The 26038-nt window shown below is 37.3% G+C and overlaps 5 protein-coding genes across 11 annotated transcripts; 3 read left to right on the top strand and 2 right to left on the bottom strand.

Annotated features, from left to right (window-relative positions):
- The first annotated feature begins 812 nt into the window (after window positions 1–812).
- WOX13 (WUSCHEL related homeobox 13) lies at window positions 813–3731 on the top strand. Of its 2 annotated transcripts, none has more exons than XM_021419663.2 (3): window positions 813–1242; window positions 2487–2939; window positions 3352–3731. In XM_021419663.2, the coding sequence occupies exons 1-3, from the start codon at window positions 1017–1019 to the stop codon at window positions 3435–3437; spliced, it is 765 nt and encodes a 254-aa protein (XP_021275338.1). In that variant the 5' UTR covers window positions 813–1016; the 3' UTR covers window positions 3438–3731. The 2 variants fall into 2 exon arrangements, with proteins under 2 accessions (XP_021275338.1, XP_021275339.1); XM_021419664.2 differs by lacking the exon at window positions 813–1242 and adding an exon at window positions 1281–1462.
- Window positions 3732–3872: 141 nt separating this feature from the next.
- On the top strand, window positions 3873–6647 carry LOC110410080 (phosphatidylinositolglycan-like protein). The gene is made up of 5 exons (XM_021419665.2): window positions 3873–4763; window positions 4992–5076; window positions 5226–5280; window positions 5751–5889; window positions 6121–6647. The coding sequence occupies exons 1-5, from the start codon at window positions 4593–4595 to the stop codon at window positions 6220–6222; spliced, it is 552 nt and encodes a 183-aa protein (XP_021275340.1). The 5' UTR covers window positions 3873–4592; the 3' UTR covers window positions 6223–6647.
- MLH3 (MUTL protein homolog 3) lies at window positions 6617–15505 on the bottom strand. Of its 6 annotated transcripts, none has more exons than XM_021419659.2 (25): window positions 14914–15503; window positions 14764–14815; window positions 14624–14671; window positions 14361–14515; window positions 14200–14257; window positions 13639–13696; window positions 13396–13488; window positions 13145–13310; window positions 13038–13053; window positions 12727–12947; window positions 12107–12176; window positions 11952–12014; window positions 11754–11804; window positions 10383–11684; window positions 10228–10306; window positions 10013–10122; window positions 9699–9772; window positions 9395–9592; window positions 8830–8874; window positions 8500–8756; window positions 8202–8250; window positions 7899–7958; window positions 7713–7785; window positions 7266–7351; window positions 6617–7114 (listed from the first exon to the last, which is right to left on the bottom strand). In XM_021419659.2, exons 1-25 carry the CDS (start codon window positions 15037–15039, stop codon window positions 6941–6943), a joined length of 3684 nt encoding a protein of 1227 aa, XP_021275334.1. In that variant the 5' UTR covers window positions 15040–15503; the 3' UTR covers window positions 6617–6940. The 6 variants fall into 6 exon arrangements, 5 of the variants coding, with proteins under 5 accessions (XP_021275334.1, XP_021275335.1, XP_021275333.1 ...); XM_021419660.2 differs by having other exon boundaries at window positions 8500–8606; window positions 8703–8756; window positions 10383–11804; window positions 14914–15496; XM_021419661.2 differs by having other exon boundaries at window positions 6978–7114; window positions 7255–7351; window positions 8500–8606; ... (1 more) ...; window positions 10383–11804; window positions 14914–15502.
- A 438-nt stretch (window positions 15506–15943) lies between these two features.
- Window positions 15944–18322, top strand: LOC110429329 (PHD finger-like protein). Its single transcript, XM_021445311.2, is given in 3 exon segments — window positions 15944–16151; window positions 16225–17937; window positions 17939–18322. Coding segments are annotated over 2 exon segments (1161 nt in total). The 5' UTR covers window positions 15944–16151; window positions 16225–16818; the 3' UTR covers window positions 17981–18322.
- Window positions 18323–20917: 2595 nt separating this feature from the next.
- Window positions 20918–24307, bottom strand: LOC110429328 (uncharacterized). The gene is made up of 4 exons (XM_021445307.2): window positions 23774–24307; window positions 22130–22921; window positions 21451–21498; window positions 20918–21367 (listed from the first exon to the last, which is right to left on the bottom strand). Exons 1-4 carry the CDS (start codon window positions 23954–23956, stop codon window positions 21068–21070), a joined length of 1323 nt encoding a protein of 440 aa, XP_021300982.1. The 5' UTR covers window positions 23957–24307; the 3' UTR covers window positions 20918–21067.
- Between the last annotated feature and the right edge of the window lie 1731 nt (window positions 24308–26038).

Here is a 26038-nt window from a genome sequence, read left to right as displayed (position 1 = left end):
ATGGTCCAAAAGGAGCAGAGCCTCCGACGCAGATGAGAATGTTAGCAGTTAACAGTGTTTGCTGGTAGCCATAGATAGCAAAGGTGTCAGAACTCAGAACTCTCACTCTGATGGTAAATAAGTACACTATATATATATATATATATATCAATATTTAATACTACTTTATATATACATATATAGTTAAAACAAGAAATACAAATTTATTTACATTAAAATGTTTTGTTTTCATTGTGCGTATGGATTAACAAAGGAATAACTTTCTGATATTTTTCTCTTTTGAGTTTGATGGATTTGATCATTTGTGTGGGGACAGCTCAAATCTGCAGTATCATTGACTCCAGCTACATTCCCATGAAGGGACCAAATAATTAATTAAAAGGACAAATTTTGAAATGAAATTTCAATTATACACCTATGAATCAATTTGGAATCAAAGAAAAGTATATAAAAAGAATCAATTGGGATTCAATTTTGATATGAAATTAAAAAGAAAGATAACTTTGGAAATGATCATGGAAATAAATGATATGTATTAATCAATGATGTAGCATATATACATGGTATTTGGCTTTGTATTGGGAAATGGTAAAAAGAAAATATTAGCAATAAAAATGGTTTGAAGATTTTAATAATAAAACCTTTTTCCAATCCCCAAAGGAAAACAGCCCCAAAGAAAAAAAACAGAAGGGAAAACATTCATCCTGTCATCAAATTTAAAGGCGCACGAGGAGACTGGTGTTGCTAACGTACACTGGGGAGCGCACTAAGCACCAGCTACAGCACCATTAATAGTGGTAGTAGTAGTTTGTTCCACGCCTACACTTTTGCTGTTTGTTCGCCCATTTCTTACTACTTTTCAAAGTTTTCTATTTTCTTTTGTCTTTCTTCTTTTCGGTTCTTTTGCTTTGGTGAGTGGTGTGAGAGCAAAGCACAGCAAGCACTGACTTTCCTTTCTCCAGGACAAGACTGAGAAGAGAAATCAAGATTAAGAGGTATGGTATGAGTGGAAAAGCATGATGGAATGGGAGAATCAAGAACAGCAGCAGCAACATCAACAAGAGAATCAAAACCAGAGAGAAAGTGTTAATGTGAATGTGAATAATGGAGGAGTAATGTATGTCAAAGTGATGACAGATGAGCAGCTGGAGACTCTCAGGAAGCAAATTGCTGTTTATGCCTCCATTTGTGAGCAGCTTGTTGAGATGCATAAGAACCTCACTGCCCAGCAAGATCTTGCAGGTCTCTCTCTTTCTCTCTTCTCCATTCCGTGCATATGCATATGAATATGAACATACATCATGCTCAACTTTTCAGGGTCCGATATGATTCATACAGGCTCGTCTCCTACTGATGTCTCTTGTGTGGAGGCATTTAAAGTTTGCTCATTTATGGCTTCAGCCGTGGCCTTTTCTGTTCCTTTTTTGTCATTATCTAAACGGGATATTGCTTGTTTTCCAAGGTCTTTTCTCTTTTCCCTTTCTGGGTCTTGCTTTTGTGATTTCCAATTATGCAAGGCTACTTAATTGTGCCCTTGATTACATATGTATACCAGTTTCTGTGTATCTACCTTGGCTGTTCTGCTCCTTGGATCTACCCTTTTTGGGAGTTGCTCCCTGTCAAGTGTCATCGAATGGCAGGAGACGTGTGAATTTTCTTCTGTTTGAGCTTTTGGTTTCTTCATTTTCAGGGCCTATCTTTTTCTTGTTTAATCGTATACCTTCTCCGCACAAATTAACACTGCTTCCTTTATTAAATGATCTGCTCATGGTGGTCAATTTCGTGTAATGATTTGGGTGGTTGATTCGGATCATTCAAGGTTTTTCTATCTTGTAATTGCTTAATCTTTAATCCCTCTCTTTTATTCCTGAATAAGCTAAATAAGCGACCAACTGACCATTGATGCTTCTCTGTATTCCAATTACCAACAATATATCTAAAAACCTACTTTTCTTTCTTTGTGAGAAATCTACCTAACTTTAGGAGCCACTGTATGAGAATACAGACAAAATCTAAACAATGATTTGTCAAGAGTATCGGTGGGAGCCATTAATGCAAATAACTATCAGCTCTTTCTGCTCATGTTATTGTTCTGAATTATCTTACGGCATGGAATTTCACTGGTGAACCCTTTTACTAACAAATAATGGCATCATACAAGTCTTGTTATCCTCATTTTTTTGGTATATTGTGGCATTGAAGTGATGAAATCGAATATCGTGATTTCTGTTGCTGTTGATGTTGTTGAATCTGTTTAGCTTTTGTAATAATAAAGCAGGAAAACATTGAAACTTGATGGCTTTTGAATTACTGAAAACCAGTAGTGTAGTTTAAGCTGTCTCAAATGCTTGAAATTGTCAATTGTGACTGCAAATATTTGATTCCCAACTAGAACCTATCTTGGTAGTTGCTGATTGGCAATTTCTTAGAATGTTAAGACTCCATATTGGCTATTGAAAATCTCAAAACTATCATCTCTCACGCAGGTGGCAGGCTGGGAAATCTCTATTGTGACCCTTTAATGACATCTGCTGGGCACAAAATTACTGCTAGACAGCGGTGGACTCCGACACCTGTGCAGCTTCAAATTCTCGAACGAATCTTTGATCAGGGGACTGGAACTCCAAGCAAGCAAAAGATCAAAGAGATAACCTCAGAACTGAGCCAGCATGGCCAAATATCTGAAACAAATGTCTATAACTGGTTTCAAAATAGACGGGCTAGATCTAAAAGGAAGCAACTTGTTTCATCCTCCAACAATGCTGAATCAGAAGTGGAGACAGAAGTTGAGTCACCAAATGAAAAGAAGACAAAGCCAGAGAATCTTCTCTCCCAGCAGAACCCTGCACCAAGGGCTGAAGATCTGTGCTTCCAGAACCCAGAGATAACCTCTGAACTGCATTTCTTGGGTGTACTGTCTAATCCAAATGCATACAATGGTTAGCATCTGGACTTCTCCTTATCTTGCTATGTAAATTAAAACTTTTTGATGCTGGTAGAAGGATCCTGAGATGCCTGATTCTGACATACTTATAAGTGAAGGAAGAATGTCTCGTTCACCATTATTCTTTGAAACTTAGTCTTTTTATCCTTCTAAATTTCCATTTTCCACTAGCACTGATGGTTTATGATCAGTAGCATTTTCTCTTCAGGAAGGCCTATTGTAAGACTTAATTCGACAAATCTAAATGATACTACAGTCGCTATACCTGAGGCTTCATTGAATGCCTTCCACCTATAGTTAAAATTATTCCTCTAGGAGTAAGATATGTTTTATTAGTGCTAGATAGTAATGGTACTGCAGATTCCAAATAGCAGTGAACTTATCTCATCCCCATTTAATTGATGCAGGAGATGACCATCTCTCTGGAAAAATGGGAATGCCTGGGAGCTACAACATTTATGACCAGGCAGAAGACTACAGCATGGCAGGGTGAGAGTCACCTGTGTCCACCTCTGCCAGTTTGTCAATATTTTTGCTGGAAGCACATGGCGGTCCAAGACTTCGGTTGTTGGACTTGGATGAGACAAAAGAATTCGGCCTAATCATGGAACCATAGCACGCCTGACATAGTCAATGCTAATACTTCTAGTTTGAACATAAAATGAGCTGGTTAAGTTGGAAATGGACTTGCTAGTATGAATTCTGAATTTTAGTCTGCCTTTGTGCTTTGACTTTTCTTTATGGCTATTTTGTTAATAGAAAGAACTCCACGCATGTTTTGGAAAGTTGTTCATGAAATTATGGTCATGCTTGATCTTGTTAGACCAGATGATTCTTTAATTGGGTATTTGTCTCCAATGGCCAAAGAATGCAGAAAGCATTCCAACCAGAGGCTTGTAACAACTTCTGTAAGTTTTGGGTTCAAACTAGGAGCAAATCTCAAAGGATAAAAACTAAAGTTTCAAGGTCATGCAACGCCAGAAAAAAGCTCATTGATAAGCATGAAAATATGCAAACCAATATCCAGGTAAGCATCAAGTGGTAAGCAGGACCTGACAAAGCAGAAGCAGAGTTAAAGCTTTAGAGCCAACCACCACAGCCAAGTTGCGGGGGCCCGGGCGAAGTGATGCTTTGATTTGTGAATGATTACTGGGGAGCCCATTTCTAATGATTGTGCTTAATTTCAAAAGGTGAAATCAAATTTAGCTCTAATCATAAAAGGCAAAAATTATTAATCATATTATTAGCACTTAAATATCTCTAACCTCCACCTGGGCTTGACCCAAAACGCCTTTTTTTTTTTTTAATCTTTTTGATGCAATGAAACCGCATAAAGTTTAAAAAAGTTTCATGATTATCTCCGGGGTTTTCTTTTTTAGAACAAAAAACAAAGAAAGGTCTCAAGTGATGGTGATTTGGGTATTACAGTTGTTTAAGTTAAAATGATGCAGTAAAATCTTTTACAAGGCGGAAAAGGAAAACAGAAAGATCCCTTCTTTCTTTAACCACCGCTCAACGGATTGCCTCCTCCTGCCGCCACCCATCGCCGCCGCGGGCTCATAGTTGACGTCACCCCCGTTTTCCCAGTTTGAAGAATTGATGTAGCTCTTTTTTTCAAAGATTGATTTTTTTTTTTTTGCAGAAAAAGATGGGAAAGATCTCAGTAGCTGATTCTCGATATAGTTACACAAACGAGGGTGAGTGGCCTTCTGGGTCAGTCGATATTCACCATGTCGTTGTTCGAAAGAGTTTTCCGAGAAAGGCTTTCTTTGTAGCCAGTCTTCTTCTACCAGTTGCCTGCTATTTCTTCTCTCTCAGGGTACTCAAAGCTCGTCTCTTTCTTCTTTCTGAAATTAAATTAGTTTCATGTTCATATGATTAGGAATCAATTGGCTGTCTTTTCTTTCATACTATGACACATTGGGAAGTAAGGATGATCAATCATATGAATTTCGGGTACTAGAAATTTTTCTGTTTGTAGTGTTAAAATGGGATTTTCTGTTTGATGAGCAGCATTCCCTCATACAATGACTGTATGAAATAACAGGAAAATTCCGCCACCTTTCTTTCGTGGAGCTTTGTGCTGAGTGGACTTCTTGCCATATTATTGCTTTGGAAGCCTGTTGATAAAGGTGAGAGCCTTTCGAGCTGGTCATCTTAGTCATCTGATGTGCTGTTGTCTCAATTTCAAACAAGTACAAGAGATTGATGCTTCATCATTAGGATTATCAATTAGTTTCTTTTTATCTTTGTGCTGAAGTTTTGTGTTTTAAGCTTTCAGAGTCTGTCATCATAATGCCAGCCTTTGGAGTTCAGCTTGAAACGCACTATTCAAGGTAACTTCTAAGAAGTTCTAATTCACCAGAATGAACGTATTTAGATGCTTGTTTTATGGTATACTGTCAATATAGGAAAATTGATGACCAAAGACTTTTCCTGACTTGATTTCTTATTGGGCACATAAGACTGTAATGTAAGAAGGGAAACATTTACTGTTTCTCTGTTTCACAAATTGGTGTTCTTGGTTGTTGTTCAGTATTAGGCTTCAGTAGTTCTTTCATCCAACTTCTGCATTTGACTTTGTTCTCTCCTGGACTTGGCAGTGTTTCTTAGGATACCTTTTATTTCGATAGACTTGGTCATTCTCCTCTCTTACTTTGAAGAGAAGCTAGCTATTGGCAAGAACCTTGACTAATATTCATGAATAAGACCTTCAGATGTATTTAGTCAGACTTTTACAAAAAATAGTAGTGGTAATAGCATTATTACCAATGTTGATTTTTCATCTTCTTTTGTTTACTTGTAGTGGAAGAGTCATCCGCAGATTTATTCCTGCTGGTGAGATTTTGAAACCTGTATTGGTAGAATGCGTTACCCCAGTAACTTGTTACTGGAGCCTCTCTTTACTTTTACGTGGTAAGGAAGAGCTGATGTTGGTATTCAAGGTAAACAGCCAAACTTGTTCATTTTGATCTCTTTTACTTCCTTCAGAAAATTTGGGGGGGCATACTGCTGGCATGCTAAACGGGGTGGTCTATCACTTATTGGCAAGATATCAAGTAAATGGGAGAATTGATTGGGAAGTGTGTATGTATTTGCATGTGTTGTCGTATACTTGGTATAGTTATTTTGGTAAATATACTAATTGAGTTGTGAAACTTGATTTCTTTGTGAAGGAGCTACGCCCTCCAATGAAGATGTTGCTTCCCGTATGGAAGGCCTTGTGTGCTAGCATTGAGAACAAAGAAAGTCGAGTCGCATGTAGTGAAGGTGGTTGATGTCGTGGCCCTGGCGACATGTTGTGGAGACAGTGAAAATGCATTCTCGTCAGAATTGAAGGAACAAATCCATACCAGCAGAGATTATCACCAAGTTTTCTGTCTGACTATTGCAAATTGAATTTGTGCGCAAGGAAAGAGCCAATGAATGCAGCAAAGATAAGAAACGCTTATAGCTGCTGTAGGATCAGACTTAATGGCTCTTATCATACTACATTTTGACCCCAGTGTATGTACTGAGCACGTTTAACAGTATTTTCGTTTTTAAGTTACTGATAATAACATTCGGCCATTGATTTTCCTTACGGTGGCAAGAGAGAGAGAGAGAGAAAGAGGGCGCCAGCAATTGAGCCCTTGGAAATTAGAACACCAACGGCAAATTGCCTCCAGAAAATTAGCAATATAAAATGTTTGTTGTATTATTATTATTATGTGCAAATTCCTGTAAAGACAGACAGAATCAGTAAATGGGTCGTATAAGCCCCCTATCAAGTGGGATGATCCACCACCAATTATCAGTTGCTTTAGAATACATCAGAGAAAGAAAGAAATGAAGAGTGATCACCCAAGGAATTTGTCAATTATCCAAGGATAATGCTTCCGTCATCGATGCTAGCTTCTCGCAGGCTTGAAATCAGGGAGGCATACTCAAAACACTCGCTGTGATGTGGGTTGCCGCATCAACTCAGTTTAAAAAGTGAGTTTGGTTTGTCATCAGCTAACCTCCAGCTGCACTTAAGCGCAAGCTGGCTCGTTCAAGGGTGACTCTGTGTCGACATAGCCCGTGCCACAATTCCCTTGGACCATCATCCGTTATTTGCATTTTAGCTATCAGCCTGTGCAATGTCTCCAAATTCACAACCGGGACAGTGGTTGGTCGCCCATGAGCACACTGCATAGCAAAGTTTTCAAAGTTATTCGGCAAGGCAGCAGGAGGATCTCTCTCTCTCTCTCTCTCTCATATGTGCAAATGCATTCACACCTACACAAAATATCAGCAGCCAAATCTGCAAAACATATTTCTATATTTACATTTAACTCACTTGGAAGCACAGGGACGTCTGCTTCAGCTCTTCAACAATTAAGGAACATTCTGAAGGTAGCAAGGAGTCCCCAAACATAATTGCACCTTAACAATGAAAGCATGACATGAAGATACTCAAGTTAGACAACTTGGGATGAAGCACAAGATATCATCCAAGCACAAGTTCTAATGCTAAACTATTTTAATGAACACTATGCAAGTAGATATATATATATGGAACTTAAAAATGGATTTTAGACCGAAAAGACTCCTTGATACCTCCACAGCTACAACAGAGAAGCCTTCACTTAACCTAACATTGGTGCATGTGGAAGTGTTTGCTCAGACAATTATCGCACAAATCACTGTAACTATGTATTCATAAAGCATAAAATTTCTTCCCACATGGATAAGATTCAAATGTAGTTCACAAATTTACCACAAGGATGTGGGATTAGGCATATACCTCTGCATGCTTTAGAATTAAGAATTCGAATAATAGATGGAGGCATTGTTGATGATCCATCTGTATCAGCAAGCTACGTATTGTAAATACAAACTAGAGTTAGAAATTATATACCTTTAACCCCAAGAAAAAGGATAGGTAGAAGAAGTAGGATTGTCAAGTTCTAATAAGTAATGAACAATGTACCTGTTGTAGAAATTCCAAGAGATCAACATGAGATAAATTGACACCTAAAATGCAGGGTACCTGCATGTTATCCGAATAAAATTTTATTGAGATCAAAGTTGACCAGAACAGAAAAGCAGCTTGAAATTGCACCATAAGCAAACAAAGATAAGGAAAATATTTCTAAGGAATCAAACAGATAATTTTGACCCAACATCCTTAAATAAAAAGGTGCAAGTAAAGCTCATGCAAAAAAAAAAAAAAGTGGGGATGGGGGGTTAGTTTGCCACCATGTGTTTAAATAGAAATGTAATGGAGCTTAACTGCAAGAAGTTTGATAACAGCCGGCTTAAGACGAATAAGGTTCAAATTCCTGCTTGGCAATCAAATTGTGAAGCAATCAGAAAATTTAATAAGAATATTAGCAATGAATATCAGAAGATAACAGATGAACATTAAGGAATAATATGCGTATATTGAAACTCCTGCCAAACATCTTTACAGCGTATAGACATACATCTTTGAAAACAATGTTTTTGCCACCAAATCCACATCTAGGATTCATTTACCACACGGAAAACTATATGAGCATAATATTCCAAGAAAGAGGAAAAGAAATTACTTCTTGAAGGGCTTTGAATCTTGGGTGTGAATGTCACAGATCCAACCCCAATTTCTTATTTGTTCAGAATAATTGTGCAGTAACTGGTACCCAATCTCTGGCAGGATCTGTTGTTTGACAACTAATGAGTTAACCCCAGAATCACAAAAAAACAAAAACATTGCAAAGGTCCCCGAGTAAAGCTTCACATAGCACAAGCATACCAGCTCTTGCTCTGCATCCAAATAGGTGACTGTCTTCCCTTCCCCAGATAAAACCTGGGTTTCAACTTGTCAAATTAGTAATGAAAAGCACTACTTCCACAAAATTTGTACTCGAGAATATTTTTACCTGTTGTCGAAGTTCTTCTAGTCGAATTCTTTCATCTGCCGCATGCTGCAGAAGAGAACAATAATAGGAGTTAATCACACTGCCCAAATTTCAATAGCATTTATGTGGGCCCGCAATCTAATGTTACTATATGAATGTCCAAATCAGTGTACAACATATTCAGCATTTTTTCTATAAGCATCAAATGTATGCATTAAGGGTATCTTTCACATATTTATGATAATGCTTGCAACTAATGCCTTCTCATCAAGTATCCATCTCCAGTTGTCATTATTAACCTGTGTCTCTTTCTAAGGTCAGTAATATTCAAATGACCTTCATCATGACTAATTGACCTTTCTTTCTTTCTACTTAGTCAGATGCCCATTAAGGAACCTCTATTATTTTTGAGAACACCATCTAATAAATGGTAAATCCAAGACACGATATTTGTCAATTTGTTGTCATATACGAACTTAAGGTACCATATTTCAACTAGAAACCTATGCTGCAATATTTAAAGCAGAAAATGCATGCCCAAGGCAAAATTAATGTTCAAGGAATATAAAATATGCAGGTATAGGACCTGATCAATAACAGCAAGTGTTCTGCCAGCTACAATTGGGATGAATTTCTTATCCAGCTGTTGCAGAACCTTGGCATCTCTGAGACAATTCTTATTGATAGATTCAGGAACCAATGATTTAGTGGCAACATAGGGCAATCCGGATGCAATGTCAAGTACATTATATTCATTGTCAATATCACATAATTTGCTGTTGCTCTGCATTAATTTAACGGTAAATATTATTGACCACTAGTGAATATATCTAGAGCTGAAAATTCATAAGCAGCAAATATAATTGATTAAAATTGCAAAAATACCCAACTGTATTCTGTGCAAAACCACTCCGCCATTTGGTTCCAGAATTTGCTGGATCCCGATTTCCCTTTGAGATAAATACTGAAGTACGTAAAAAAATAAAAAGTAAGGGCTCTTAATCTGTTAAGCAGTACTTAAAATTTTTCCTTGTTTGGAAACAAAAGAAAAAAGGAATTCTGCATTCCATGTCTATCAAATCTATTAAGATGTTGTTAAACTCTCATCCTCTTCAAGTTCACACACTACAGAATCAATATCAATTTTGTCATAAGATCTTAAACTCAAATAAATGTATAACTTCTACCAAAAGAACAGAATTACCTTGCACCGGAACAGATTCAGGACCCTCTAGGCAATGAGGTTGTTCAATGTCTTCACATTTTCGAACTACAGTGCTGAACACCATGTTTGTCTTGTTATTCATATTCGATCTGCAGCAAGCCAAAATAAGAATATTGATTCAACCAATAAAAAAAGTGAAAAAAAAATTAAGTTTCAGCAACATTTTCTGTAAGGAGATACAAAATTTGCAGTACCTAGTCTTTCCAAAACTTGGTTCAAAACACAAATTGTCCACACCAGAAGATTGTTGGGGAGGCTTCTTCTCACCAATCTCTGCAAAATGCAGACATTAATTATGCTACATTATTAGGCCAGTCCTTTGAACTGAAATGTACATCATGAAAAACACCTGGAGAAGTGAACGGACCACGGACTTCACTAAAAGTGGGTTCCTCTGTTGCCAAACAATGATGTAAGGAGATAAACCTCCTCTTGTAGCTGTAAAATGGAGGAGCTGACTGGCTTCTTCTTGATCTTTCTTTAGGAACAGGATTTTGTTCAACATCTTGATATTGAAACCAATTACTTTGACTTCTATATTCATTAATACTTAAGTCTGTACACAACCAGTCTCTCTCTTCAATTGCTACATTGGAATCATCTGGAGAAAATGTACGATTTAGATTGTATTGTTGAAGGAATCCACGAAAATCTCTACTAGATTTGGCATAGTCAATTTCTAGTCCAGTGTTTGGGCAATCAGGGATGCATTTTTCTTGGCTGGAGCTCCTTGAGATTAGGTCAAAACTAAATTGGTTGTCCTCATCTTCACCAGCAGAGAAATGCCCAAAGTTGGTCCTTTCTTCAGATCTGAAGCACCCTTCAATTGCATTTTTATAACTGAACTGCTCAAAGGGATTAAAGGTTACTGAACACCATTCAGAACTTAAGGACTGATGACCAGAGCCAGCTTTTTCTATTGGTGTGACTGAATCAGATGGAAGGCCATTCTCTTCAATAGGGACATCTCCACACGACAGGAACGATTTGGCAGAAGCTCTTGTTAGAACATCCAAATCTCTAGCAATCCCACCTTTACTTACAAGTTTGGGATAAATTTGACTGCATGATCCTCCATCCTGCCACATGGTCCAATCACTGGAATCAGTTTTCAGCATATTGAACCTTTCATTTGAGCAAACCTGCTTCACTTTGGTCTTAAAGCTATCCATCGGTGGTTCAATTCCTTTCTCATTTTCAACCAACTCCCTGTCAAGTGGCACGGTTCTTTGGGAGGAGCAACTTTGCAGAAAAGGCTTGCTGATATTCTTTCTAAACTGTGAGTCATTGAAATGTTCATGATAATCAAAAGGAAGTACGCTCCTATCTGTTCCATTGGTCACATCACTCTCAACCATATCGGATGCATTGCCTAACTTTGAACATATACCATTGTTGTTCACATAACAGTTCGATCTTCCTGAAGCAGTGAATCTATTTTCCAAGAAGTAATCCTCAACTAAAGAACTGTTATCAGATGTCAAAAGACAACAATCACTCCTTTCAAATACTGAGGATGTGCCTTTGACAAGGGAATCATCCCAACTTTGAAAAGAATAGTCAGTCCAATGAACAAATTTCATATTGTTTTGTTGATCTCTAAATTGTGCATTATTCCCATGGCACTCCTCAAATGGAATATCTTCATGGTCTGTAAGAAACAAATGATCTGTTGTTAGCTTCTCTAATGAAGTAGAAGGCTGATATTTTTGAGTCCTACATTTCCTTGTTGCAAATTCTGAGTCCACAGATGGTCCTTCATTAAAAAAATCTGCAGAAGAAAAGTAATATCATAAATGAAGCATAACAGAGATAGCATGCAAAAGACAATAACTTCATGCAAGAGCATAATTGGATATGTTCAGTCACATCAATGTCTCAAAAGAAGACGTTTGGAAAATAAAATATTGAAGGACACCTTCTTCCGCATGTAAGATATTGTCATCTTCCTTCAAAGTTTCAGCTTGTCCTAATCCATTGGCTGCATGATTAAAGGATTTGACAAGAAACAGATTAAGAATTGATAACAGGTCATATAATGATAATAATCAGTTTTTGTGCCTGAGAGTGTACCACTATGAATATTTTTCCTCCTGAGGAGCTGAATTGTCTTCTCAATAAAGGCAAGTATAGATGCCCAATCCTGGCAGGACAGCAACAAACAAAAGAAGGGTGAGATAATTCGTTGCCGAATTAACAACTTTCCAAAGTTCCTAATAGTCCAATATGTCATTTTACCATAAAAAGGCTAAAATAACGTCATCACTGAATTAAATATGTGGAAAGTATGGGATTAAATAAATGAGCTTTTAAAGGCAACTACACAATTAATAATACTCAATCCAATAATAAGAGCAAAATGCTATTCTACATAATGAAATCATATAGTATGCCCAAAGAAAACAGGTAAAGTATGTCTAATTTAAGTGCAGAGTCCCTTACCGTACACCATGTAATCTACTACAGAAAGCGGTTAAGAGTATTTTGTCCATATTTTAACACATCAAAAACATGCAATCACTAGTTTGTTCTGAAGTCATGAAAGGGTTTAAAGTAGCCTTCAAATGGTTTGAACAAACATGATTTTGATTGAATGCAATGCAAGGTTCCTCCCTTAAAACAAAATGCTTTTAGTATTAAGTCACACAGACAATGCAAACTAAATTACAGTTCATAATTAGACTGAATATTACCTTGAATTCAACACATGTCTTTGATGGTTCAAAGGTTAAATCATAGAAAGAAGGAGGGCAACTTATATTTAGTATGTAGGATGGAAATACTTGAGGTCTACTCCTTTTTCCTTTCTTGGTCCAGTTATTAGCCTTCTCTGGATCTAAAGACTCAAAACTAGTGGCCAAGTTGTTCAGCAACTTATGAATGGGACCCTTGCAGACAAACCTCGAATTGATATCTGACATTGTGAAGGTCCAAACCACATTCATGATATGCAATATCTATATATTGACTAACCCACCATTGGCATCAGATATTCAGTGGATACAAACATATTGAAAGGCCTGCCAGAAAAGAACAGAATATTAAAAGAATGGATCTATAAGAATAAAATTAAGAAGATACTTATTTAGTTAATCAAAATAATTATTCTACCTTAACAGCAAAATTGTCACAGGAGCCAGTTATGTAGCCAGAAAGCTTAAGGGAACCATCATTAGCATTCAGCTTCTGCAGAGAGGCACAGTCCTCAATCCCAAAAGCACTCATTAAAAGTGACAAAGGAGAAGAGGAAGGATGCGTACTGAGAAGCTCATCCTCACTTAATTCAACAAATAAATAAAGTTAAAAATAGAAAAAGAATAGAAGTGATGGAGCTCCAACTGAGAAATTTGACAAGAAGATACCTTTCAATATCAATCACATTGAAGTAAACAATTGGGTGCACAAGGGCAATTCGGAATACACACTTTTTAACTGAGTGCAACACCTTCTTAGGGCTTCAAATTCAGCAGTACAAGTCACAGGCACACCAATTCAGAGCAGAGCACGTGTACAATAATCATTTAACAAGGAGCAACCAAGACTATCTTCACAAACTATAATATAATTATAAAGGAAACCAGGAAATGGAGATTGAAAAGACAAACCTGGATTGCATATGCTTCTTCCGAACAGGTTGGTTGTAAAATAAATCACGCACAACAACTGCATGGAATCAAGACATTAGTCAATGAAGAAAAGAAAAATAGGAAGAATAATAGCGAGTCTTTTTCAGTTTGTTGGGGGGAGGGAGGATAAAAGGGGAAAATCCTATTCATGCTGTTGTAAATAATATGTAAATAATTTGTTAGTTAGGTAAGTTGTAAATAATTCATGCTGTTGTATGAGGTTGATCACAACTACTAGAAGGAGCTTTACCGTTCTCGATTCTACCAATATTCAAATAGGTGAGATTTTAAGTGCTTTTGCACCCATCAGAGTTATCTCCTAATACTTAGGATTCCCTAAATGATCTTTTATTTGTTTTATAACTTCAAAGCTAGAATCATTTCTGCTCTCTTAGGGCCACAATCAAAAGCTGAGAAAGTAAGGCAAACACATCTCTCTGGTGCACAGAAGATTTCAACATTAAAAGGCATGAATAAGTCTTTGAGCAAAGCAACAATCCTTATGTGCCAACAAAAGCAGACACCAGAAGAAGGTCTTACCTGTTGTACCTGCATCTTTCCTATCATCATCAATTCCAAGATACAAACACTTGGATCCCTGCACAGACAAGAACCAAGGAAAAGATAATTGCAATCCAAATTGAAATGAATAGCAAAAAAAAAAAAAATGCATTTTCTCACAAACTAGTCACTGTAAATACCTTAATGACCTTGCGGTAACCATTTGGCTTTCCGTGAGCTTTTGTTATTATTTCCACCAAAGCTACATCAGATATAGAAGCCAGTGCTTCTCCCCGAAAGCCAAAGCTCCTGCTGGCAGCATCCAAATTACCCAGATGGTAAAGCTTTGATGTTACTGCCAATGCATGATAAATTTTGAGTTTGTGAGGAAGCAAATTCATATCCATCTGGGAAAATATAGGAAATAAAAGGGAAAAATAGAAAAGTGTATTACACAACTGACCATATCTTTCTCCCAGTGACACCAATCCATCACGAGATATACCAGATCCTGAAAGCATATAAGAAAGGCAAATTAAGCAAGACAAGTGGATGTGATACTCTGTTCAAACTTTCAAAAAGGAAAGGCATAAAAGTGGTTACCATCATCCACCACTTTGACATAGCTGCTCCCGACACTTACAAAGACTGACACCTGAAACAATTAAAGAAACCGCCACTCTTAACATACATTCCTCATTTAAGTGCAAATCTCGTGGATTGTTTATCAGTTATTTTCGGAAAATTAATCACCTTTGAAGCAGAAGCATCGAGGCTGTTGAAAATGAGCTCCTCCACAACCCTAGTCAAGTCAAACAATATAATGGCAGAACGCACCGAACTACGAACAGCCTCTGGCAAGGGCTTAATGCTCCCCATACTGTACGCTATCAAATCAATCCTAAAAATTTCTATTTTTTTCCCCAAAACCGTTCCGCATTAAATTCAAAAAAGAAGAGCGCCTCACGAATCCTAAAAGAAAAAAAACAATAGCCGGCTCGAGGAATTGCCAATCAAGGTCCTATTAAAGAAAGGAAAAAAAAAACCTGTTCCGTTTGATTGCCGAGAAAAAAGAAACAACTCTGGAGAAATGTCGTTAGGGTTTAAGGATTCGCGGCCGTCGGCCGGAGCCTGGGCAGGATAATTGCTATCGTGCGCGGGAAGAGTGAAGCCGTTAAAATTGTTTTAAGCACAAAGTCACCAGGGTGACGTGGCAATATATGGTAAGCGGGTGGCAGGCAATGATTCGGATCACTCGTGCGGAGAGTTTTCAGTTTGGTCGTGGCCGACACGTGTAAAAAGCATTTATACATGATAAATATAAAAATACACTGCCGTCAGGATTCCTCTTTGGGGCCTCGGTGCTTTCCCTATTTACGAAATTACCCGGGGGAAAATAAGGAGTGTTTCCTTAAAACCGCGACTAGGAGTAGGCGATTTTTCCCTTGGAAAGAAGTGGAATGACCTGATCTGATGGATAAACAATCTGAAATTCCTGCGGGAAAGACGGAGTACGAGTTTTGGAAAAGCCACTTACAATGGAGGAAGAGGATGGTAAGAAGAAGTAGTTAGTCGTATTTTGCCAGTGATGCGCAATTGGCAATATCGTAAATAGAGAAGAAGAACAGGGACAGCAGGAAGAAAACAGATTTGGCCCTGTGCCCTTGGCAAGGAAAGATAAAAGGAAAAGAAAGAAATTTAGGAAATGAGGTAGTAAAACTGGTGGAAAATTCTGTCTGACATTATTAATAGTAAGTAGTAGTAGTAAATGGTAGTACAATATATTAACACAAAGCAACACCTTCGGGTTTTTCCTCCCCTACCCTGGATTTCTTCCCCACCCCTCTCTCTCTCTCATCTCCAAATCAAAACTAACACAAATATATTGAAAAATAAAACGAAAGAACCCTAATTTCCTTCTTCTAAACTCTCCCTTTCTCTCTTTCCTTGTGACACCAGCCAACCAACCAACCCCCCGGATAAATGATCAGGTATTGAATCAAAATTCAACCTTTTTAACTCAACTCTGTTTTCGTTTGCATAACGCAATTTGATTGAAATCAGGCTTCTGCTTTGCACTCCCGCTTGACGTTACGTTAGCCTTGATATAATTCTCTCCTCTCCTTTTATGACTCTACGCGAGATTTTCCATCGTTTTGATCGCTTTCATCTTGCAATTTTGTTGCTTTCGTTTTGTTTGGATGGTACCGTCTGTTCCAACGAAATCTTCAGCTTGGGTATCTTGTTTGCCTTTCTTCATCATCATTTGTTGACTTTCTATTGTTATTCATTGGTTTTACGGAGGTTCTGATTTTACAGAATCTGTAGGGTTTTCAAATTTTCTTTCTTTATGCCATTGGCAGCTAATGAAACATATTTCAATTCCGATTTATCTTTTAGAACAGGTTGAATTTCCTCCTACTTCTTAAATCTATACGCTTCTCTGAATTTGCTGTGCTTTCTGACTAGTTTTTTTATTATTATGATTCTTATCATTTTGCCAGAGAATTCAGATTCTTCTCTGGGTTCTGTTTGCCATTTAACACTGAATCTATGGTTATTGATGTTTTAGAGTGGTAGCGATTGGAGCGGTTGGATTATCCATGTAGAGAATTACCTATCATTTGGTGTTTAAGATTTTAATAAATTGGAAGAGGAATGATGGAGGCTAACATTTGTGATATCAATCACTTGGATGCCGATGTCCTTCTGCCTCCTCGGAAGCGCCTGCTGGCTGGATTCAAGAAACAGGCTTCAAACGCCAATGGTTCTTCAGATCAGCCTACAGTTGCTTCTTCTTCTTCATCTCTTCCTTCACCCTCACCCTCACCTTCACCTTCTACTTCTTCAAGCGATGTTAATACCCATCTTAATAATTTATTGAGTTCTCATATCAATAACCCGAATCTCTCTCCGGAGGAGATTTTGGAGGCCTCGAGAGCAGCAGCAATTGCTGCTGCTAAGGCTGCAGAGGCTGCTAGAGCTGCTGCAGAGGAGAAGGCTGCAATTGCAGCTAAAGCTGTCGCTGCAGCTAAGAGTGCTTTGGACTTGGTAGCAGCGTTATCTGAAGAAACAGTTAGTAAGGACAGATACCTAAAAAAGAATAAGCTCAAGAAGCATGTTCCAGTTCAACTCTTATACAAAAAACACCAACCAATCGAGAATAATAGGACTGATGAGGAGTTAGCCCATAGACTGCACCGAGCAATCAACAGTTCTCCAAGAATCTTGAAGAATTCACCAACTTCTGAATGGAAAGGTCATAGACATAAAAGGCCTAAGAGCTTGCCAACTCTTGAGAAAACTAAGATTTACAATGGGGGTATAGTATTGGGAGGAAGCCCGTCTTCTGCATGCAATGGAGATGCTGTAGCAGGCAAAATTGACTCTGAGGACTCCATCCAGGAGTCAGTTAAAGCAGAAGCAAAGGGAACCAAATATGAAAAATCTGGGCAATCGGAGTTGGATAATGGTGAAGCAGAATCAAATCATTCAAAGGAAAAGGCTTGTGAAGATGTGTATTCCCCTGGTAAAAAGAGGGGAAGAGTTAAGCTAAAGAAGTTGCCCTTAAGCATTTGTTCCTTTAGGGATCGAGTGAATCCCAAGGAAGAGATGATTACTAAGAGCTCTCCATTGACGGAAAAGAACATGGGTAATCCGACTGCTGCTGTTAAGCCCTTGTTTTCTCTGGAGGCCTCCACTGATGGTGTTATTTCAATTGAAGGTACACCTATTTGGAAATGCCAGGATTACAAGGCCCCTGCATGTATCAAACAAAACAAAGTCATGCAATCATAATGTTCAAATCCTGTTCTTATAGCAGGTGGTTTCAATGATAGAAGTTAATCTGAGGTAGGTTTCGTGATTCTCTTTTTATAGGAATGACTTTACTTCATTTATCTTTTTGCTCATCTCTGGTTTTGTAACGAAGTTGAATTGACAGAATGTATATTTGAATGTTCAATTGCTTGCCTCTACACTTTACTAATAGTGCTTGCTGCATAAAATGAAGTTCAGATAAAGAGGAATGCAATAAATTTAGATGGTTCCTTTTTAATTTTTTGCTTATTCATCCTGCTTTCTGGGATGATGCTAGATGTATTAAAACTTTAATGCTGTTGGTATTGTTTCTTAGTAGCTGATTCATTACAGTTCTCCGTTATCTATTTCCTTTTTTTGGTTTTTCTCATTTATTTTAAATTATCGCTGTATGAAATTCCTTATTGTTGCTTATTAGATGCACTAGTGATGGATACAGAAACAATTTCGTAATCTAATGAGTTTAATGAAGGATATCCTTGAAGCGGATGTTGCTCAAAAATAGAGACACCATAGCAATCGATCACCTAGCAAGGGTGTCTCTTTCGCCTTTTTTTTATGAAAATCAATAGTCTCTTTAACTTCTAATGATAGTTCTTCAACAAAGGATTTGCCTTTTTGCTCACTATCTTGCTGTAATTTAATGAATTGAGAAATCTTTGTCTTGGGTTCATCTTGGACATGCTGACCTTTGCTGAACCGTAGCAATGTGATGCTTCTTTTCTGTGATTGGTTTTGTTCAGAGATAGAAGTGCTTGTCAGTTAACGGCATGCACGCGACTGCTTCAGGCCATGCCTTGATTGTGAAATGTTTTAAGTTTTAACAAAATTGCCGAAGTATATATGCTTAGGAGTTTTCTCTATAGGTAGAGATAGAGAAGAAGTCCTTCAATTATGTGTAGGTCTCTTAATAGTTGAATGCAATACATAAACTCAATGATTTAAGCAAGTTTGCACTGGAGAAGACTCTGGCTCCGTCTTGAGACTCCTCCATCCCGAGACGGAGAATAGCAGACGGACGTTGTTATCACACTTAAGTGGCTGGCTAAAGTCTTAACATTTTCTTGACTTCACATGTTATCTGTGCTCGGGCTTCCAGCTGGAGCAAGTAGGTTGATCTGCAATGCCACCTTTGCATTGTATCTTCTCTGGATTATTTTCATATACCGTACTTGCTGAATCTAGCCTAGTCTAGTCTAGTAATTAATTTAAGCACTGCTGCATCGGGATCTCCGAGTTTTGGCACAGACATTCAAAAGTAGATGTATAATAGTCAAATGGCAGAAACACAGAGTATGCGTGTCAGTGTTTCTATGCTGATAAATTTATGAGTCAGAACCTAATCGGACTAAACCCAAAGTTTGAAAAACTATCGTTCACATGTTATGTTTAAGAACCACCTGTGATCGTGTGCAGCGCAAGGAAACGTTTGACATTGTGATTGAGTATAGGGTGCAAGAAACTCGATTGCCCTGTTCCTGATTCCTAAGGGTAAATCTGGAAACCCGAAAAAGAAAAAGAGTTGTGTGTGAATTTTAATCTCAATCCAATCTGCAAGGATTTGGAAAAAATGTTGATTTGAACTCGAGCTGCCTGCGTTTTATCACAAATTGTTAGAGAAGAAGGGCGTGTTCCGCTTCTCGGTTATCCGTCAATTTTTGATGTTTTATGACTGGTCCAGTCCCGCCTATCAGCTGACCAAATCCAATGCGCAAGGAAGACAATCGCCCAAGCCAAGCAAAATGAAACCTTCTGTTTAAAAAGAGGCGAGAGCATAGAGTAGTAAACCAAACGCAGTCTCAGGGTCAGGGTTTATTCAGGACATGCATTGCTCTTTTCCCCTGCACTATATGCTTTCTTCTCCCTTGGCTCCTAGTCCTAGGCATTGAGGCCCAACCCTCCGAGGAGCAGTGCAGAAGAATATGATGACCTGAAATGAGTTCCAAAACGTTATTCCAACGAGTAACGGGAACTCGAACTCGATTCGCTACACTGTTTTTTCTTCTGAAGAAACGACCAAATTCAACTCACTAGGCCCACCACGGGTAGTTCTCTTCAGCCGCACCAGCCGTCCCATTGAAAGTTAGTGAGAGACTCCCAAGTCCAATCCATTCCGTATGTAAATAAATAGCATTTAGTATTTGGACCTTGCTATTTGCTATCAAATAGGAACGCCAGTGACAACTAAACCAATGGAAGAGCACCAATGGACTGGACCTACTTTGCTACTTGTAAATGTAATGCGTCACGTCAAATATTTTTAAAAATAAATAAAATGTTGCATGTCCGATAATCAAAAAATTTACAAACATAAATATTGTATGTCTTATCAAATTAATTTTTTTTTAAAAAAATAATTTTATAATAAAATAATATTAAAATAAACGATTTGATTCACATTAAGTATTTTCAAAGGAAAAGTACTTAAGGTAAAGTAGCTGAATGCAACAAAAACAATATCATATTAAGTATTTTAAAAAAGATGAATACAATATTTCAATCTCATATTAAGTAAGATGTTATTACATTTTGAGAAAGGATAATTGTCATGTGACACTGTACATGACAACAAAACTGCAAAAATGATGTTGAGACGCCCTTAGAAGTCACGAGCTCAATAGGCGACTTAGTGTTTTTAAGTAGGTACCAACCCTTTCTACTTTCTACTACAAAGCATTCACCCAAGTTGATCTTCAAGATCTTTCTACGTGACACGATGACACACAGAAAGGATTCAAAGCTTTCGGCAGACTAGCAGGACCTTCACCCTTTCTTGATTACGGAGTTGCTGTTAATCATGATTTGTAAGCATTGATTAAAAGTGTACAGAAAACACATTATGTAACACAAGTGCGACCGGTTTCTGTCATCGTAGTTAAAACTCCCTCGCCCACGTCATTCCCTCACAAATAGTTATTACTTTACATTTAGTTAATCATTAATCAAAAAATAAATCTTATTAGAAATGTCACAAGCCAAAAGGAAAAAAAAAAATAGAACACAATCAATACTCGTACAGGTGGAGGGAGGGTCATGAAAATGATGTGGCTGGGCCGACATCTTTAATCCCTTTCTTCATTTGCCCACCTTAAATCTGAAGGTTGCGCATTCCAACATCCACGTTAGATTGACCTTGCATCTCATTCTGACCTGAGCTCCGGAGATTGAGCCATGGGTGTTGCAGACACTGCTGGGCAGTTGGTCGCTTCTCTGGTGAAAAATCGAGAAGAGGACAAAGAAACTCTGCAAACTCACGAGCGTCGCTCTCAGAGAATTTGTATTTCTCCACCAGCAATCGATCAAGTGGCCAGAACTTCAGCCTCCGAATCCTCTTCAGATCCCCATGCCTGTCAAAATAATCCTTTGATCGAGCTCCTCCAATGGCAATCTTCTCGCACAAGCATAAATGGGAAATGTGTATAAGAATAATTTTATGAATAGGAGAGGACATTAATACAGAAATAATTTTACCTTTCGAGGCATCTTTCCAAGAAGTTCCATCATGAGAGCTAGGTGATCCTGGAAACATTCCAATGAAAAACGTTATTCCTTTACTCTTTTGATTTACCATGTCATTGTCATTAGAAAAACACGCCATAAACATGACTAATCAAACAGATAGTTGGCATATACATAATAAATGCTAATCAAAGACGATAATTAACTCTCACTAAGACGTGCCTTTCTCAGAACCAAAACACACTTCACAGTTCGATTTGCCTTACATAAACACGAGGATTCACATGATGCAGGCCTGTGTTCTACTCAGCACATCTCTTTTTTCTTATTGTTTTTTTTTTCGTATGACAACCAGAAGAAAAGACAGAAAATGGAGACCATAACAACAGGATCAGAGGGGAAGGTGGACAATGGAGACCATAACAACAGGATCAGAGGGGAAGGTGGACATACTCTACGGTAATTGCACAACACATGTATAATGCCTAGATAAAATAGGTGAAGAACAAATATGATCCAGACCAGGCATCATCTCAGTAAAATATAACATGTCAAGAATGCCTTGGTTTCATCATTAGCTTTTCTCTGTTCCTATTTCCCAACAAATACCATGCAAAAATAGGACAATGATACGGCAGTCAGCATGAGGTGTAATGACATTCCAAAAGCATGATGCATAGAACAGTCCTACCTCATCATCACTAAATCCTTGTCCACTTTTAGGGGCAAACATCATGTCACCAGTAGCAAGCTCAAAGGCTGTGCAAGCAAATGACCACATATCAACAGAACAGGAGTACCCAGAACGAAGTACGACCTCAGGAGCCCTGTACTGTCTCGTTTGAATTTCTTCTGCAAATGGTTTGTCAGCCCAACATGCGTTTCCAAAGTCCACAACCTTGCACCTCACATCAATCCCATCTAAACATCTCGCAGATTTTGGGGCTTCTCCTCCTCCTCCCATTGAAGCTCTTCTCACAGATATATTAGCAACTGCTCTTCTTGCCCTCCTTTTCAATTTCTTCTCAATGATGTTCATGGTAGATCCACCATTTAGGGTGCCCCCCTCAGGCCTTTCAAGCGTTGGGGTAAGACCAGACCTAATTGGATCCTTGGTAGGATCAATGGTGGAAAAGAGAAGAATATTTTCAGGTTTTAGGTCAGTGTGGATTATACCAAGTTCCCTATGCAAGTAATCCAGACCCATCAAAATGCATTTGCAGATCTCCCTAACTTTATTCAATTCAATCCCTTTGTAACGGTTAAACCTGATTAATCGAAGTAAACTATCACCAAGAAATTCAAGGACCATGCAAAGATGTTGCCCATTTGGGCCAGTGTGCTTGAAGTGGTCAATCAGGCGCACTACACACTTGGAATTGGAGGGGTCACCATCAGCAATAGATGAAAGGACTTCAATCTCATGAAGGGCAGCTTGAGCAAATTGCTGTGCGCTTTTCTGAATCTTTAGAGCAACATATTTCTGATTTCAAAAAGAAAAAAAACACAGGTCATATAATACAATCATGCTAATCCAGAAAATTGGATTCAGGGTTGATGAGGAGAATGAAGAGAATACATGCAATACTACTTTTTGGAGAGATTTTGAAATTGCAAATATAGCAAAATTCTGAAAGTTGGTAAACGGAAGACTTTTATCATAAATAGAGGGATGCCCTTTCAAATGTTGTTGTTCCTTGGTTATGCAACAAATATATCCTCAATCATGAGGATCCCTTCTCAGGGAAGTAAAAATCCAATAATATTAAGCGGAGAGGGTTACAAGAGAACAAGGTTTTGGCCCTATGTAAATAAAGCACTATTCAGATCAGGTTTTTTGTTTTATTGTAAGGTTTATTCCTTCACCCTGATTATCATTTCATATGATATTTTAGTATAGTGAAATATTCAGGCGGTGATCGCTGATCCCAGAAAAGAGGAAGAAGAAGTGAAACGGATGATGATGTCATATTACTGCTACAATGATTTTCTTCTTGTTAACAAAAATCTTCCTTAAAAAAGAAAGAGCTGAAAATAGAGAAAACGGGAATGGTTTCCGGAAAAGGGAATATAACGGTTAAACCGGAAGAATCCATGAGGAAGTATTAAAAAAAAAAAACCGACAGCTACATCAGTTCAAGACAAGAAAGAATGTGTAATTGAATTAAAAAGCGAAGATCTCAAGCAATTTAAGCATCAGAATCAACAAAATTCTGCAAAATGAATGATAACAATAAACAGATCATAGCGCCGAGCGAAGCATGAATTGGAGTCAGAGATATGACCGTAAAAAGGTAAAGAAATTACAGATATGAAATGGAAAGAAGGGACTCACAGAGGATTGAGTATCGTAAGCGAGCCACACAGTGGAGAACTGACCCCATCCGAGCTTCCTCTGGGCGATGTAACGACCACCGGCGAACGGATCGCCGATCCTCACGGCATGATATCCTCCTTTCCTGTAAGAGTCGATTCCCTCATCATCTTCCTCCGAACCTGACGAAGACGAACACGACATCTCTACCCTCCGATTTGATCACACTTTTCGTCCTTGCTCAGTTTCTTATAATTGGATTTGATTTTGCAGATGTTCCCGTATGAATCAGGGAGACTGCTTTCGTTTTGTATTCCTCCCTGGGAGGTATGCCTCTCCTCTCTGTTTTAAGGAAAAGAAAATACCAATTAAAAAAGAAAAAAGAAAAGGAGAAGGGAGTTTCTAAGTTTCTCTTTTCTTTTAGGCTTCCCTTTGAGTGCTTTATATTTTAGGGAGGCTTGGAAGGGGAAGGGCGAAGGGGGAGGGGAGAGAGAAAAGAGCGTGCGCTGATTTGTGTGGCTTTGAATATCACAATGCAACAAGCGCCTCGCCACCTTTCTCTCTTTGTGGGCTTTAACTTTCAAAATTGCCCTTTTTAAAGGTACTTACCGGGACATCAGGAAATCGCGGTTTTACCCACCCTCCCTGTCTGCTACTAACCTTGCTATCATTTAAATAACAACATATTTCTTTATAAAAATATTAATCTCTCAACCAAAATACATTTAGATTTGGGAGGTTGGGCAATTTGCATTTGGGTTTACGGTAGGTGGACTGCACTCTTCACTTTCTCTATTTCTCTGACGACTTGTTTCATCTGCCACCCCCTCCCTTTTTGCTTTATCCAAATCTTCTTTTTTAATTCTCTTTTTTCTTTTTTTGGTCTTTTGGATCTCCAACAATAATTTCTATTTTCCGTTTCTACAAAACTTTATAACAAAAAGAAAAAAAAAAGTGAACCCCTCAGCTACATTCCTTAATTTGAAGTCATACATTATTTATTATTTAATTACATCAAAATTAAGGTATCGAGGCACGAAAAAATAGCTTTAATGTGACGACTCCATCTAAGTTTCATTGATTTAATAACTTTTAAGTTTAAATCACATGATTTTTAAAAGTGTAAATTATTAATGATTTATTTATTTTTTATATAGGTTTCAAGATATAATATCTAAAAATAAATAAATAAATTTTTATTATTTTATTATATCTAATTAAATTCTTGTATTTTTATTTTTGATGATTTAGGTTTTTATAATTAATAATTAATTAACTATAATTAATCAAAACATCACTTGTTATAATTTATATTGATATGTTATGATGGATAGTAACGTGACATGATTATATGATACGTTACACTTTTCACATCAACGTTATAAATATAAAATAACAAATAATATTTTAATTAATAACAATTAATCAATTATAAATCTTAAAAAAAAATTGACTTGAAATAAAAATATAAATATTTTGATTAAATGTCACAAAATTATAAAAAATTATTTAAAGTTTTTAAAAATAATTTAAGAATATTTTAAAATATTATACCAAAATTTAACAAATCACATTCATAAATCATAAAATAAAAAAACTTTGTTTTCAAGAAAAGAACCTAAGCAAAATTACCAACTTGGGTTTGTAGAAAGGAGGAGAAAAACCTTGAAGAAAATAATGAAAAAAAGTTGCATTGTTACTTGTGCTATTATTAGCATTGACCTTTTTCTTCTAATGATTATATGAGCGGAAGAATGAGATTTTGCTTTTAGATAAAAGGCACATATTTCATACGTCTGTGTAACCCAGGGCCAACATATATTTATTTTGCGGTGAATTGATAATCATACCCAATTTTGAATTCATTGCTTTAATTATTGGAAAAAAAAAATTATGAAGGATTTACCTTCCATGGATCTTGGTTTGCAAAACAATTTCATGGTAGAATGAAAATAAACTACTTGCGCCTAATTGAGAATACACATAGGAATGTAGCAATAGGCAATAGCACACCATTTGTATTACCATTAAAGTTGGTAACATTTGCTTTTTTTTATCAAATTTGCAGAGATATTAGAATTTATATTTGGCATCATCCCCAACGGCTCATCTTGAACCCACAAAGGGTTAGTACAACTTACAAGTCAATTAATCCTAAAACAAAAAAAAAAAGTGATTTTGGTGCACACAGTTAAATAGGGATTAAACTACCATTTTGTTTATTTTTTTTAAAAATTAGCATAAAGCGAAATATCGTATTATCGTAGCCGTATAAATCTTAAGGAG

The sequence above is a fragment of the Theobroma umbraticum genome, unplaced genomic scaffold (genome assembly GCF_002168275.2).
Source record: "Theobroma umbraticum cultivar Fairchild unplaced genomic scaffold, ASM216827v3 scaffold_44.0, whole genome shotgun sequence".
Lineage (NCBI taxonomy): Eukaryota > Viridiplantae > Streptophyta > Magnoliopsida > Malvales > Malvaceae > Theobroma > Theobroma umbraticum.
This window is presented reverse-complemented; position numbering and strand designations above follow the sequence as displayed.

Coding starts and splice junctions, on each gene's coding strand:
- LOC110410080 (XM_021419665.2), top strand. CDS start 4,593: ATGGGAAAGATCTCAGTAGCTGATTCTCGATATAGTTACACAAACGAG. Junction 4,764..4,991: donor GCTATTTCTTCTCTCTCAGG/GTACTCAAAGCT, acceptor ATGAAATAACAG/GAAAATTCCGCCACCTTTCT. Junction 5,281..5,750: donor CTTGAAACGCACTATTCAAG/GTAACTTCTAAG, acceptor GTTTACTTGTAG/TGGAAGAGTCATCCGCAGAT.
- LOC110429328 (XM_021445307.2), bottom strand. CDS start 23,956: ATGTCGTGTTCGTCTTCGTCAGGTTCGGAGGAAGATGATGAGGGAATC. Junction 21,499..22,129: donor AAGGATTTAGTGATGATGAG/GTAGGACTGTTC, acceptor GAATGTTTCCAG/GATCACCTAGCTCTCATGAT. Junction 21,368..21,450: donor TTGGAAAGATGCCTCGAAAG/GTAAAATTATTT, acceptor TTGTGCGAGAAG/ATTGCCATTGGAGGAGCTCG.
- WOX13 (XM_021419663.2), top strand. CDS start 1,017: ATGATGGAATGGGAGAATCAAGAACAGCAGCAGCAACATCAACAAGAG. Junction 1,243..2,486: donor TGCCCAGCAAGATCTTGCAG/GTCTCTCTCTTT, acceptor TCTCTCACGCAG/GTGGCAGGCTGGGAAATCTC. Junction 2,940..3,351: donor TAATCCAAATGCATACAATG/GTTAGCATCTGG, acceptor TAATTGATGCAG/GAGATGACCATCTCTCTGGA.
- MLH3 (XM_021419656.2), bottom strand. CDS start 15,039: ATGGGGAGCATTAAGCCCTTGCCAGAGGCTGTTCGTAGTTCGGTGCGT. Junction 13,489..13,638: donor AAGAAGCATATGCAATCCAG/GTTTGTCTTTTC, acceptor CTGAATTTGAAG/CCCTAAGAAGGTGTTGCACT. Junction 12,015..12,106: donor GAGGAAAAATATTCATAGTG/GTACACTCTCAG, acceptor TTAATCATGCAG/CCAATGGATTAGGACAAGCT.